The sequence below is a fragment of the Haliaeetus leucocephalus genome, unplaced genomic scaffold (genome assembly GCF_000737465.1).
Source record: "Haliaeetus leucocephalus isolate CR32 unplaced genomic scaffold, Haliaeetus_leucocephalus-4.0 Scaffold1, whole genome shotgun sequence".
Lineage (NCBI taxonomy): Eukaryota > Metazoa > Chordata > Aves > Accipitriformes > Accipitridae > Haliaeetus > Haliaeetus leucocephalus.
The window spans coordinates 6,147,108-6,161,626 of record NW_010972437.1 but is presented as its reverse complement, the minus strand read 5'-3'; the positions used below and the strand labels follow the sequence as shown (position 1 = coordinate 6,161,626).

Here is a 14,519-nt window from a genome sequence, read left to right as displayed (position 1 = left end):
TCAAGCCCTGAGGGTTTCCAGAAACAGGAACGGGGGCCACCGTAATGAGGAAATTTATGCAGTTGTCACTGTGACCTCCTAAGTGCCACGGAGGTGCCAAGAGAGTTGAACCAAGTTCAGCATCCTGGTGTGTGCTGGATACCAGGCAGGCATGGCAGGAGATGCCCCTGCTCCCAGCCTGAAGGGCAGAGGGACCAAGGTTTGGCAAAGGAAGACACCACGCTCCCAGCGTCTATCCCGCAAAGCACTGCCTGCCAGGGGACACTGGCAGTAACACGCTGGTCTTCCCAGGCCACAGTACAAAGGGTGAGGCACACAGGCTCGGCTAGCCAGTGTAGGCCTCTTACGGCAGCATGGCCGTCTCCTGTGCTTCCAGGAAGCTGAGCACTGGAACAAAACAGCTCTGCATCCTTCCTAGAGAGCAGCAGAGATGCTGGCCCAAATCCCTTGCTCAGGCGGCGGGGGGAGCTGCAGCCAGCCCCAGTGCCCACAGACAGGCAGGCAGCTGGAGGCTGCAGTATTCAGCCTGGCTCTCTTGACCATCTCCTTCAAAGGAAAGCATACTATTGTAAGAAGCCATCCTTCCATCAGCAAAGGTTAAGAGTAGACAAAGCAGCAATTATGGACAGCTAATTAGTAAATGCTTTGAAAAGTATGCATAATTAGCTCGTTAGTAAACATTTTAGAAACAATGCCGTTCATCTTGAGATTGGGAAAATGCTTAGAAAAGAGAAAAACATTTAGAGCACTACAGAGCACAAGGGCTTGGGGGGGTTCTTCCGCTGGGATGCAAGGGCAAGTGACAGCATCTCCTGCAACACTGGGGGAGTCGAGCTTTAACTTTGCAGAGACGGGAAGTCAAAGATGAGATGTTAAGGAAGGCATTTGCTTGCTCATACATTTGTGGCATTGGTAGCCAGAAGCAACATTTCTAACGTACAGGAAATAATTCAGTCTGGGTAACACGACACTGCAGCTCAACTTGTCTTTAAATGAGCTTCTACTGTTTTTTAACTCCATCCAGCGTCCACTGTATGGTTCATAATTCCCGTCAAGCCCAGGTCATTTTCTGAAATGAAACATCAGTGACTGGGCTAGCTGTGACGGCGTTAGACCAGCACATGAGTTAACAGCTCAAGGTTGTTCGCATCTCTCTGCTGCCCATCTGCAGAGCTGTGAGAACTCTGCTTGCTCCACGGCTGTGCTTCCCTATGCCCCAGAGCCTTTCCCTGTAGGGACAGACCAAGTCCAGGTTCTGCAGAAGGTGATGGCCCCACAGGAGCTCTGGTGGGGTCTCCTGTGTCCCGCCAGCTCACCAACGTCCGGTGCGTAGGAGTTGGATCTTGTTTTGCACCTTGTTTCCTGTTGGCATGATGACAAATTGAGGGCCAGCTGGTGACACTGGGAACAATAGCATTAGAGATAGAGACCTCTCCCCCTCCTTCCTGCTAGCAAGGAGGAGGAGGAGGAGGGGGTGGTGTACTGGCTTCTTACTCAGCCTCTCTGGCCAGCAAGGGAGGGAGCAGGACCTGTGGGTCCCCCGCAATGTCTGGGGAGGGTGCGAGCACAGGGCTGGCTGTGGTGACTCCTCACTAACTGGCTTCAGGATCCAGATAAAAGTGTCAGAAATGTGTGCCTTTTGTGAGTGTGCAGTGCAAGCCACACTCCAGCTCTAAGCCCCTTGCATCTTTGCTGACCCTGCTTAGCACGAATGCCATGGGACAGTAGTAGAGCAATCCCACTGAAAGGGCCTGATGATAACCACAGCATTGAGATGCTCGTGCTTTTAGCAAAGAGCCCAAGGCCCTTGGCTGTCTTTGCGATAGTGCTCCAGCTCACTGGGTCACACCAGGTGACACCATTCACAGAGGCTCATCCCAAACAGGAGGGTCTCGGGCGCCTAAATATCTGTGGGGATGTGAGTCCCTGTCACTTATTTTGCATCACACAGTGGGTTTAGCAGTATTCTTCCATGTCACAGGTTTGCTGCCTGGATGCAGGAGTTAGAAGGTTTAGTGAATGTAAGGAGAGTGCCAGAACGATATTAAAAAATTATATCCTTTTTTTGATAAAGACCAGATGTAAAGCCCAGTAAAGGCAGCGGGAGGTTTCACCTTGATTTCCATAGGAACTGGTTTAGGCTTTTAATGAGCAACTGTTTGCTTTAGCTACATGCAGCCTTTTTAATGGGTATCATCATCCCTATTGTCAGGCTGTAACAGGGGAGTGGCAGATTTGCCAGCAATACTAGGTCTGGGAGTTGTGAGATTTGGGTTATTCCCCATTCCTGCTTTGGCAAATCACTTTAAATTCCCTGCCTTATAAAGAAGAGAAGACCTGGGCATCTGCAGGCATAAAACCCAGTCTACATAGCAACAGTGCGCTGCATGCTCCCCTCCAAATGCTGTTGTTTAGCAGCATCACACAGGAGCAGGTCAGAGCACTGCAGATGACGACTGGTTCATTCCCAGCCTTTTCTGGCCGGGTGTGAATTCTGCAATTAAATATGAATGCAAAATAAAAAGAACAGACTGCAAAGAGCAGACTGAAAACAGAAGAAGTTTCTGGTTGCTTTTGGCCAGAGCTCAGCACAGAGCTTATTTGAAAGAATTGGGGGAGGTTAGTTTTTAGTCTGAGACTAGTTCTCAGTTTTCTTTAAATCAAGCAGCTGCACACCACCATTGAATGGTAATGTAATAATATGTTGCAAACCACAGTCTGGTGATCCTGGAATTCCTTATAAGTTAATAGCAGTCATGGTCCACTAATCACAGCTAGGATGTTTTAAGCAACTGTCTTTGATATATCAGTTCAAACACATCATAGAATGCCTTCTTATGCTGGCTTAGCAAGTAGATCAGTAGATCATTAGAAAGAGTGAATAACCTGAGTGATTTTGTTGGTTTTTTTTACCCCCCAAATCCCAAGGAATTCTTCGGATCTGCTTACAGCATTGCTGAGTAATCACAGTCCAGTAGTATGGTGGTGGTTTTAAAGTAGCACTGGGTCAGACATGGAGATATTAGTGTTTAATAAATTTCTAGAAGCAGAGCCTGAAGCAGTGCAGTCTGACAGCAGAAATCGTATGCTAAAGACTTAGTCCTGTTTCAAATGGCACAGAAACTGGCAGGGCGGATTCTCTATGTATGTGCTGTTGCTGCCCCAAATGTCACTTCTTGCAGAGGTCCAGAAGACATTGTGGTCGGTGTGAGGAAGGGTGTGCCCTGTTTTTTGAAGTGCGGTCCCTCTTTGCTGAGACAGGCAGCACTCGCCCACTGGTGGTGGGAGAGCCCCTGCACTCAGCCCTGTGCCTGCCGAGGCCATGCCGCATGCAGGGTGTTTGCATGGGAAGTGCTTAACATATTAGAAACCTCCAGGGAACCCTCGAAGCTGGGGTTGCTGATGGATGTCCAACAAGGAGTAGGACCCCCACTCGCCAGCAGCACGAGATTTTGAGGCATGTGCTCAGCTTCCTTCCTCTTTCGCGAGTGTTGGTGTGAGGTTTCATTTATGTTGTTATTTTGCAGTGAAAAGGGAAGGTGTAATGCCTGGCTCTCACATGTTATGCCTTTGGTAATGCTGATGTTTGTCTGATAATCATGGGCAGGAACAAGGTCTGGGATCTCCATCAGCAGAGGGGACTGACTCACCATTGATCTATGTTCACTGCATCTTGTTGAAGTTTTTTGACCCATTTGATTTCTTAGGTTTTATTTTGTGAAAACCCTCTGATTTTTTCTGCCATTCAGGAGCAAAACATCTCTCTGTGTCTTTAAATATGGCAGACAGGGATTTCTTCAGATGTCCAACAACTCAATTGAAGGAGACCTCCGGAGACCTCTCCCCTTCCCTGTCCCCCTTCTCAGCCTGTCTTTTCATCTGCAATCTGGAGATGTAAGGGCTATAGTAATAGAGTGTCAGAGGAAGTAATTGATTCATCACACGCCGAGAGAGGAGTCTGTTGCCTTCAGTGTCAATGGAGCTGAACCGCAGCCTGGAAGGGTGAGGGAGGCTTGTAAACACTCTATGGCTGAGCTGGCAGGACAAAGCAGACGCACTGCCGTGGCTGAACGAGAGGGTGACACAAAGGGTTACTTCAAAGAAAAATCTTCCTGAATAAAGCAGTGGCAGGGCCTTTGTTTGTGGGAGAAACAGGGAGGCTCCCATCCGTGTTCCAAGAGCCATTAAGGAGAAAAGGTACCAACCAGCTTCATGCAGCAGCCCCACTCCCTCATCTCTGTCTCCCTATTCTGCCTCAGTGTGGCTGCCTCTCTGACCTGCTGTCCCAGGCAGGGCTGAGCTCACCTCAGGGGGTACCAACCAGCCCCTACAAGTGGCTAATTCCTCCCGCGCCCCCAGATCCTGCTGCCTCTGAGACCCGGGTGAGAGGCCACCGCTGCTGTGAATGCGCAGCAAGGCATGATGCATGCATGGCACAGCGCCCGCCCTCGTCCAGGCATTGATTGTGCTCAGACCCTCCGCGAGGCTCGGTTCAAATGGCTGTTGAGCTGCAAGTGCCCATGTGTTGGGGTGAGAAGGGTGTAGGAGATGCTGTGCTACCTACACAGCATGCAAGGAGGGAGCAGGCAGGTTTGGTGTGCTGCTTGCCCCAGAAACTGCTCTTACTACAAGCTGGCAGTCAGGTTGTTGTGGAAGTATCCAAATAGCAGAGGCTGCAGGCCAGCCTTGGCGGCAAAGCTTTGCTTACTTGTGCATCGGCTAAGGCAGGAGCCGGGCTGCGTCTGAGAAACTGTGGGGTCAGAAAGCCATCCCATGGGGGGCTGGTCCCGGGCTGACCATCCGTCATTAACAAGGGATGTAGACAGCCAGGAGCACAAGGGTGGACTGGTCAGGGCTCTGTTCTTGCTGCCTCCTTTATACAATTGGTGCTTAATGAGGTGTTTGGTTTGGTTTTGTGCTGAAAAAAGCTAGTGCAAATGAGTGATATATGGAAAGCCAAGCTGCAAAGCTCCCATCTGATCCCAGTTATTACCAGCTCTTTCGTTCTTCACAGCATGTTGTGTCCAAGGCCATAACTGATACAGTGTCAGCAAGGTGTGATGGGACATTACTTGCTACAGCTCCATGGAGGGTGCTTTCCTCTGGGAACAGCGCTGGCACAGGAGAGCATGTGAGCATCCCCTAATTCTCGTCAGCACCTGCCAGCCAGTCCCCAGACCTTCAGCCACCAGGGCCAGCCTGGCCAGAACGGGTCTCCATCTATTGCCTGGGCTGTCAGGCACTGAACCATCAGGAGATGGGATCCTCTTCACCTGTTCCCCCCACTGCAAAGCAAGCGAAGTGAACATTTGGCCCCTGCCTCCTGCATGCTCTGCTGCTTTTCAGCAGTAAATGTTCCTCTTTTACCTCCTGGTTGTTACCCTTCATTATATACTTTTTTTTTTTCTTTCTGTTAGTGATCAAGTGCCTGTGAGCAGTGACAGTAAAATGACATAGAAACCAAAGTCTGATTTTTTCCACAGATGGATTGTAGCAGAAGGAGGAAAGTGCAAATGCAGTTTCTCAAGTGTCCTGCATTTTGGGGTATGAAAGGGTTGTGAGTTGCTTCAGTTCCCTTACAGCAGCAACAGAAGGCAGAATGCCATGGAAAGGGGTCTTATTCTTAACATGCTTTATATATTTTATTCCTGGTTTCACCATGATTTTTTCCCCCAAAGAATACCAAAGACATCTTGCAACAGAAGACCCCTGTAGCTAAAGATAGAAGGGTGAGGAATTTATAGAGATTGTTTTGGAGACAGAAATAAAATTAAACAGCCATGTGTAACTCCTGAACAACAGCCTGCAGAAAACCCCTAAAGTGCACATTAGCACATCTTGTTTTCTTATATAATGAACGGTTTTCCAGACATGCCCCAGATGAGAGCACTTCTCTACTCCAACGCGCCTTTCCGCAGCGATCTGGCAACACAGCTTGAAGAAGGCAGCCTGAGGATGAACTGCAAAGCGCGGGGGAGCCTTTGCTCTCCCGTCTCAGGGGGGGCAGCAGCATGCAACATGCTAGGAGCTGAAATTCCCTCCTGAATCAGAACTTGCCACAGGAGCAGTTTGCAGCTATGTTTTATTCTTCTCTTTGCAAGATGTATTTTGGCTACCTTTTTTTTTTCTGCATAAGTTAGCAATAACTGCTGAAAGATTTCCCATCAGCGGTCTTTGTACGGGGGTGAAAACAACCCAAGGAGTATAAATAGAGGCTATTTGTAGTTTCCATTTTTTGTCTTCAAGGCATTTTTGAAGAAGTTTTCCAATCTGTTAGGGTTATTTTCTCTCCCTCTCTGTCTCTCTTTTTTCTTTTTCTTTTTTTTGACTGGATGACTGGATTTTTCTCATTTCTCAGAAATTCTGGTCAGAGTTTTGAGGAGATAAGAAAATAATCCAAAGCACAGTGGAATGATTACAAAACCCCACAATACTGTGATTACACAAGACGTAACTGGATGCAACAAATTCAAAACAAACTTCTGAGAAATCCTAAGCAATTATGCCCCCCCGCCCCAGCCTGGCTCTCCCCCTGCTGCTATCTGGTTTTGGTCATCTTAGTTACTGAAATCCAGTGAAATCCCTTCAGATTCAGAGCAATGATAGCCTGTTTCTCTCTGCTGTTGCCAGGGGCAGTTATTTCCCTCAGGGCAAAACAAGGGCAAGCTCTGCCTGCTCTGTGAGCATCTTTGGCCTCAGCATGGGCAAAAATGGCCCCACAAGCTGCAGACTGAGACCAGATTCATCTCTCCAACGTTCAGCCACCCAAAGTCCAGGTCCAGCCAGCAAGAGCGATTTAAACGACCTCTGTCATCAGTGCAGAAGAACGATTAATCCCATCCCAAGCTGGGTGTAAGGAGTCTGCTTCCACTGAGAGCAGAGGATGTTTAGTTGGCTAAAGCTAGATATGATGCAAGCTTTTTAGGTCTGTGCACAAATCTATATCAGGATCTGTGTCTATGAGGACTGATTCTTTTCTCACCCCAGGATAAATTAGGAGTGATTACCCTTAAAATGATGAGTTACACATGTGTAAAACCAGTTCAAGTCAAAGGAGAATCCAATTCATCTGCTGTATTTATAATTAATTACTCTGATTAAGGGCTGGCAGCTAAGATCAAACTTCATTGCTCTTGTTTCCTCAGACAGCAGTTGTGCTTGCCTCTGCTATCATGGCTATAAAAAAAATATTGTTTAAATGTCTCCAGTAGCTTCTGCAGCAACTTAACCTTTGAAGGGTATGTCCTCCAGTTGCTGAAGATTGTATAAACATCACAGAAAAGTTTTCTTGTCTTTCACAATGTAACCACCCATGAAATAAGAATTTGGTTTGAAGGTGGCGTATGAAAGAGCATGAAGATGGGTGATGACACAGAAAAATCGAGTAAGCCAGCTAGCATGTAATGGACATTAATTCTAGCCACCCCTTGATTGCAAAACAAACACAGAGCTGCTGGTTCACCATTTCTTAACCATCTATATACTGCAGCTGCTATTTCATTTTTTAAGAAACAGCCTTTTCTTAGAGGATGTGTAAAAAGCTTATGCTTTTTATAACAATTTCTGAGAAACAAACCACCTGCCACCTTTTCAAAGGGAACAATTGCATTTACTAGCTGCCGTTATGGCTAGGCAGGTTCCCCATGCCTTCCCCCAGTTACCTGTAGAGTATTAACGCCTGATGAATTTCACTAGAATTGCAGGTTCTCTTCCTGTTCTCAGCAGATGCATTTGAGACACCATGACATGTGGCTCAAGCAGACCAGGGGTCTTGAAGGCTCAAGTCAACACTGGGCATTACCCAATTTGGGGCTGTTCCTATGCAGTCAGTACCTATTTGTCTGTCGATCTAGGCCAGACTCCTCCAATATAACATAATCTGTCTAATCAAGGCTGGCTTCTATTCTTGGCTGTGCTGCAAACTTCCTGTGTGACCTTGGGCTAGCCACTGCTCCTCTCTGCCGTCCTACCTCCCAGGGTCTCGTGAGGATCCCATCATTACTGTTTTCCAGGTGCAGTCATGTGCCCCATGGAAATGCCTATAAATAACAGCTACAAATTAAACATTGGGGAAGTTCAGGTTAGAGCCTTGCAACTCTCTCTGGCCCTGGCAAGCGCTTGGAAACTAGGCTTAGCAGTGTGTGAGCCCTCACCTACTTCAAATCATAGCTCTAGGAAGAGACTGAGAAAGCTGCCAGCTAGGTCAGAGCTTGGGCTGGGGAGCCAGCCCCCCTGGGGCTTTGAAACAAGGCTTGCACAAGTCTTTGTATGGGAAGGACTCACGTTAGGCTGTGAACATATAAATGATTTGTTGTTCGTGTTTCTCTCCATCCTAAGCTAATGTCCCTGTAATGTCCTTGAAGCATGTTTCAGTGGGGAAGGACTCAACATCTCTTAGGACCTGGGGCTGAGGGGCAATAGGTTTGTTGATTATGTGTGGAGCAGTATGAGTCCCAAAACTGTGCTTTGTGCTGAGTTGTGTGCCTCAGGAGAGGAGCACCCAGAGGAATGGCACCGGCTTTCTGACGCTGCTCCCCAGGTGGGTGGTAGCGTTTCTGGAGCTTACCAGTGCCAGAAGGTCTGTGCTGGCCTCAGGGGATGGTGGAGCACAGCTCAATGGCCAGGGAGCAGATGATTAGCTATTTCACAACAGAAAAGGACTGAAAAGGTGGAGGTCTTCTCATAATCGCTGAAGTTGGGGCTTTTTTGCCTTTATTGTGCCTCACAAACTTGTTTGGAGAGCCAGCAGCAGAGTGACTTAGGAAAAATAGAGAGAAAGGAAAGACTGGGAAGCAGAGAGGGTTGACTGGAGGAAAAAGCAAGCAAGCATGAGTAATACAGCATTAGAAGTGCTTTATAATTAGTTTATAAAAGCTCTCTTAACATCAGCAAAGCACTTTCTACTAAAAATCTTCAATAAAAACACAGCAATATTTGTAAGCATTGTATGTTTTCCATTTAATTCTGTTAAACAGCTCCAAGAAGAGCATCTAAGCAATGCATTTCCCTCCTTTCTCAACCCCCCCATTGTCTGGGCAGTTAAAAGCACTTCAGCTTTGCCTCCCTGCCTTAACACTCCCTGGTGGAAACCTCTGTTTGAGGCAGTTTCAAACCAACTGGCTGGCCTTCCCGCTCAAGCAGCAGCTGAAAATATCGTGTCACTGGAGGAGCAGCCAACTGCGGTCACTTTCTCTGCAAGAAGAGTTGGTTAATCCATTGACTATACTTGTGGGTTACAGATGCTGCTGCACCCTGCCCTCACATATTTATGGTTGGCTCATTGGAGCAATGCCTAGATGGGGAGAAGTTGCCATGAAATGTGCTTGGAGATGGCGGCTTGCCCGGTGGAGGTAATGCCGGAGAGGTCAGCCCACAGAGATGTTGGTGCACGTTGACTGAAACAATAGATTTGGTTATATAAGTGAAATGCAAATTGCTCGGCAATGATCAGGACAGTTTGGATGCTATCGCTGCATAAATGTGTCCCACCCAGCTGTGCCCTAGTCTGTAATTATCTGGAAATTAAATGGTTAGAGTAGAAAACATCCCCAGGGTTGGGTTTTCTTCCTTCCAATTTTTCTTCTTGTTTTTCACACGGGAAGAAAAAAGTCTGGAAACGTTGCTTAAGCTTAACTGAAGCAAAGGTCTGGCCAAACTAGATTTTAACATGGCCAGTGACCCAACATGAGGAGAATGGGGTTTATCAGCTTGTTTGATTGTGGGCCAAGGCATGGACATGACTGAAGTACATGATGTCAAAAGAATCTGTGGTAGGGATTAACCAGTGTTCTTGCTGAAGTTTGAAAGTTTCACAGTTTGGACCAAACGTCTTTGGTGTTTCATTTTGAAAGCCTAAAGCTGAATTGCTGTGTTGGAGAGGAAGTAGGTCCTCCTGCTCATCTGGACAGGAGTTATCTCCTGAGTGTAATACTCTCCCAATTCACACTCTGTTTATATGACCTGAAGAAAGACAGTTTTGCCTCATGAGGAGTAGAGGGCTTGGGCCAAGAGTTTTTTAACTAGGGAAGAAAACTCTTAATGCATTTATATTCATTTTACATTTGGCAAAAATTATTCCCTGACCTTCTCCTAGGGGCTTTTTTTAGTTGTTTGTAATGTTTGATTTATTAAGGATTAGCTCCACTAGGAGAAAGCTCAGTTAGATGCTTGGATGAAGCCAAACAGGGTTTAATTCAGAGGCAAATATTTCCTGATGATTTACTTACTAGATTCATTCTTTTAATTTTCCATTAGCAGATTGCCCATGAGCAGATTGCAATATTCCCAAATTGTATGTATTATTGGAAGTTATTCACCCATTCTATAAGCAAATACTTCTTGGTCCAGAATTCGCTTCTGAAATTGCCAGGGCTCCTACAGCACTGGGTGGTTTGAGGAGCCGTGTGGACAGCACTAGGATGTTTGGTGTGTTGGCTACAGCAGAAGCTGTGATCATTACAGTCAAGTAGTTGAAGCCGTGTACTGTGTTGGCGAGTTATAACCCCACGAGGACACAAAGAGATGTGATTCCCTGGGATGCAGCTAACCTCTGCCTGTGCCATGCAAATGGCAGCTCTTACAATCCACTCCGTTAACTGTGTTTTGCCAACATTCATGTTTTCGCCAAATTAATTTTTTGCCACATATTCACAATTTCAGTAGTAGCCAGTAGTCCTGCGGCACAGATGTGTACTTCGGATGTGGAAGGGCTGCAAGCGACTGAAAGCAAGTAGTGATTTAGAGAACAAAATGTCCCTGCTGTTTGCTTAGCACTACTTTAAACAAATAGACAGACAAGGAGGAAAAAAATCTCCTTAAAAGAAGCACTAACACTGCCCTCTACGTTCCTCCTCCCTGGGGAGATGATGGGATCAAGCCACACATGGTGGACATTAGTGGGGTCACACAGGGTGCTGCTGGACAGTGTCAGGGTAATAAGGGGTCACGAGGTGATAGGGAGCTACACAGAGCTGAGGAGAGAGCAGAGGGAACAGATCTTCATTTACATCACTGTGTGTCCACCCACCAACGAAGCCAAATGCTCTTCCTGTGCAAGTGCCTCTTCGCAAGACTGCTTGGATTTCACCTTGGCCAAGCCAATTGAGTCTGTAATGAAGTTAAAGGCAGGGTGACTGCAGCTAGCTGAGTGCTTGGTCTGGCGTAGACAGGATTTTATCTGCAGGCATTTTGCTTCTGGCTCGCAGCCTGATTTAGTCCCAGAAAGGAGTGAAACCAAAGCCGTCTGGGCCATCTTTCTTTGTGGAGGAGCACACTGAGTCCCTGTAAGTTTGTTTTGAGGTTGTTGCCTGCCGATGTGTGCTTTGCAGAACAGGAATGAGTCACATGAGGATCATTCTGTATCCAGCAAGCTACTTCTCCTTTCAACTCTCCATTCCCAAACAGAAGATCTTGTGACAAAGAAGAAAGGCAGATTCCTGGCAGCCTGGAAATGCTTTTTCCCTCCCTGGCCCCTTGAGAAGAGCTGTAGCATGTTGTTCAAACAGGTTGATACAAAGCGAATAAACAGTTGAAGAGAGATGGGCAGTTTCTGTAAATAGCATGCTGGCCAGAGAGGAGAAGAGGGGTGGGAGAGCGTGGGTGTTAGAAAGCAGCTAAAGAACAAGATGTTCACGTAAAAGCTGTTTGTTTCTTCACAGCACACAGAGCCTGATACTACCTTGCCATTAGTCATGGCCTAGAAAATATGAAGGAGTCTGTGGGAGTTTCACCTTCCAGCCAGACTTTGCAACAAGCTTTTGTCTCTGCACCAGGAGGCAATTCTTCCAACCCTACACATTCATCCCCCAGACCATTCAGATGCCCAGGAGCCATGCCAGTGGGCAGGTGGGACATCTCCAGGTAGGGTTTAGCAAAGGCAGGTTGCGGTTACAGGGTGTACAAGGATCAGGCAATAGTGAATGTGGTTACCCAGCTCTTAACACAGCATTTCTCATCCACAGAAAATCATTGTTAGCACTTAATAGAAGAGGATCAGTATTACTGTCCAAGTGCTAAGTAAGTGTACTGGCCATGCTTGTTAAAGGACCAATGCGGTGTCAGACAGTGCACAAAATAGCTACCCACTCACATGGTTTGAACATTGACTATTTGTTTAATGCTTGGTGCGTGCTTGGCCAAATCCCACCTGAATAGTGGAATAAACGGAGCTGTGCTAAGTAGCACAGTGGCACTTAAGGAGAGAGGTAAGGGAAGCAGAGTAGCCCCAGGAGAGTTGTATCTGAGCTGCTCCCACGCTGAAGGAGTCTTGTGGAAATGGAGGTAAATTGTGTCCTAAATTTTGCATGTTGGCTCTGAAGTTGAACTGGATGTGGGTGCAATACCTTAATGATGGGAGGAGCAACAGAAGAAGGGACTTAAATGTAAACAGACAGAAAAAAGGCAAAAAATGTGTTGGGGGTGTGTGGTGTGGTGTGAGTGATGGAGTCCCAGGTACCTGTCTGGAAGATGTTGTGTGAAATATACACATATAAAGAAGTGTTTTGCGTTTGTTCCTGGCATCCTGAAGCATCTCCCTGACAGATGGTTTTACTGCCATTTCACCTGCCTCCACAGGTACGACTACATCGAGATCCGAGATGGGGACAATGAAGCGGCAGACCTGCTGGGCAAGCACTGTGGGAACATAGCACCTCCTACCATCATCTCTTCTGGCCCCTCTCTGTATATCAAGTTCACCTCGGACTATGCACGGCAAGGTGCCGGCTTCTCCCTGCGCTACGAGATCTACAAGACAGGTGAGTGTCTGAGTCAGTGCCTGTCTCCCAGGCTATCTGCCATGACAATCTTCACAAGGAGATGTCTTTGGCCACCTTTTCAATATGATTTTTAGCATGTTCTCCAGAGATAAAGGGCTCTTTCTTTTTTTTTTTTTTTTTTAAATTTAAGCAGGTTTGTTGCATCACATTTCCAAGAAGGTAAAGTTGTTAGTGGCGTATGATAGTGCGTTTTTGGATCACAGTGTGGCATCAAAAGCAGGGTTCCTCTGTAAATGCTGTCTTGTATTCGAGGACTAGAAACATATATCCGTTCTCCCTGGCATGTGTGGAGCTTGTTAGGGCTAAGAGGCAATTGTCCCTCTGTTAGGAGTGCATGGAGCTCCCCCTCCTGTGGAGTTGCGGTTCAGGGCTGATCAATGACACTGTGTTTTCTCCCCCTGGAAGTGGGTTTTGTAGCTGGGGAGCTGCAGTTTTCAAGGGACTGCTGTCAGCAGTGCTGTCAAAGGCTGAGGCAGCGCCTTTCTAGGCAGATACAAGAGGAACTATTCATAATTCTGTTTAATACCGAACTATTACTGAGGAAAGGAAAAGCTGCTCAAAGGCCTTTTAATAGTGTTTCTGTCTAAATATTTGCCAGAATTGTGTGTCTGGGGAGAAGGAGGCTTGAGAAAATAAAATGCTCTCTGTGTGCATGGGTGAGAGGTGTGCCTGCGCACCAGGGGAACAAGAGTGTGTTTTGCATGGGGACGCGGGCGCCTGCCCTGTGCCCACATTCCTTTGGAGGTGCGTTGGAAGAAAACACACATGCGACTTTCACGTCATCACATCCAGCACGATAAAAATGTGCATGCCTGGTGAAGAAGCAGAAAGGAGCACAACAGGGTCAGTTACCCAGCCTCTTCAAAGGGAAGGCAGGGAGCACAGGGACCGGTGCCCGGGGTCCCTGGCCTAGCTGTGTGGTAGGCAGAGGTGCGCAGGCTGCCCACAACCCGGTCACAGGTAGATGTGAACGTGGAGACTCTGCTGCAAGATGATTGGAATGCGACTCCCCAAATTCATTGTGAAACGGTGAGGACAGGTGAACCTGGAGGTTCAGGTGGGTGAGGAAAGTGCCGTTGCTGGTGGTGGCCTGGGCTGTACAACTGGCCATTGAGGTATTGTGGTGCAGCCAGCTCACCGCTGCTGTTTGTTAATGGTTAGGATGCAGATGAGTCCTGAAGGAGTTTAGTGGTTCCTCTGGCTGTTGCAGTTTGCTGAGGCCAGTTGCCAGCACGGAGGATGGCAACGAATGCCTGTGTTCAGGTGGGAAGACTGCCGATCCACCTCAGGCTCCCTTGCCTCTCGCTCCCTGAACACACCCCCTCTGAGCCCAGCAGACGGCGCTGGGTTGTGCCTGCCCTCACATCGGGTCCGTGCTGTGAGTTGGGGCATGGGGCAATGTGGAGTGGCCCGGCTGGCTGAGGTGGCCAGGCCAGGCTGAGTGTGGGTGGAAGGGGATGGCAGGCAGGGACCCTGTCTGCCTGGGTGGGAGCCAGCAAGGGGCCAAATTCAGGGGAAAAGGAGATTTCGCTGCTGCTGGTACGGAGGGAGTGGAAACAAGGGCTGATCTGGGAGAATCAATGTTGGATGGAGGCTGGAGCTGAGTTTGTGTCCCTCGGTGTGGGTCCCTGCAGAGCTGCCCTCAGATCTGAAGTGGTGTTGGGGCTCATTTTGCCACCACCCCCCTCCCCCGCAGGCAGCCATCCTCTCCAGAAATAGCCACGCTTTCTTCCAGCCACAGCC

The 14,519-nt window shown here is 47.8% G+C and overlaps 1 protein-coding gene across 3 annotated transcripts in view; it reads left to right on the top strand.

Moving 5' to 3' along the window:
• Nucleotides 1-14,519, top strand: part of NRP2 (neuropilin 2) — an 87,208-nt gene that overhangs the window by 16,514 nt on the left and 56,175 nt on the right. For all 3 annotated transcript variants that reach the window (XM_010565309.1, XM_010565319.1, XM_010565329.1), the window contains exon 3: nucleotides 12,574-12,755. In XM_010565309.1, the coding sequence (XP_010563611.1) occupies nucleotides 12,574-12,755 (182 nt within the window). The remainder of the gene's footprint in view (nucleotides 1-12,573; nucleotides 12,756-14,519) is intronic.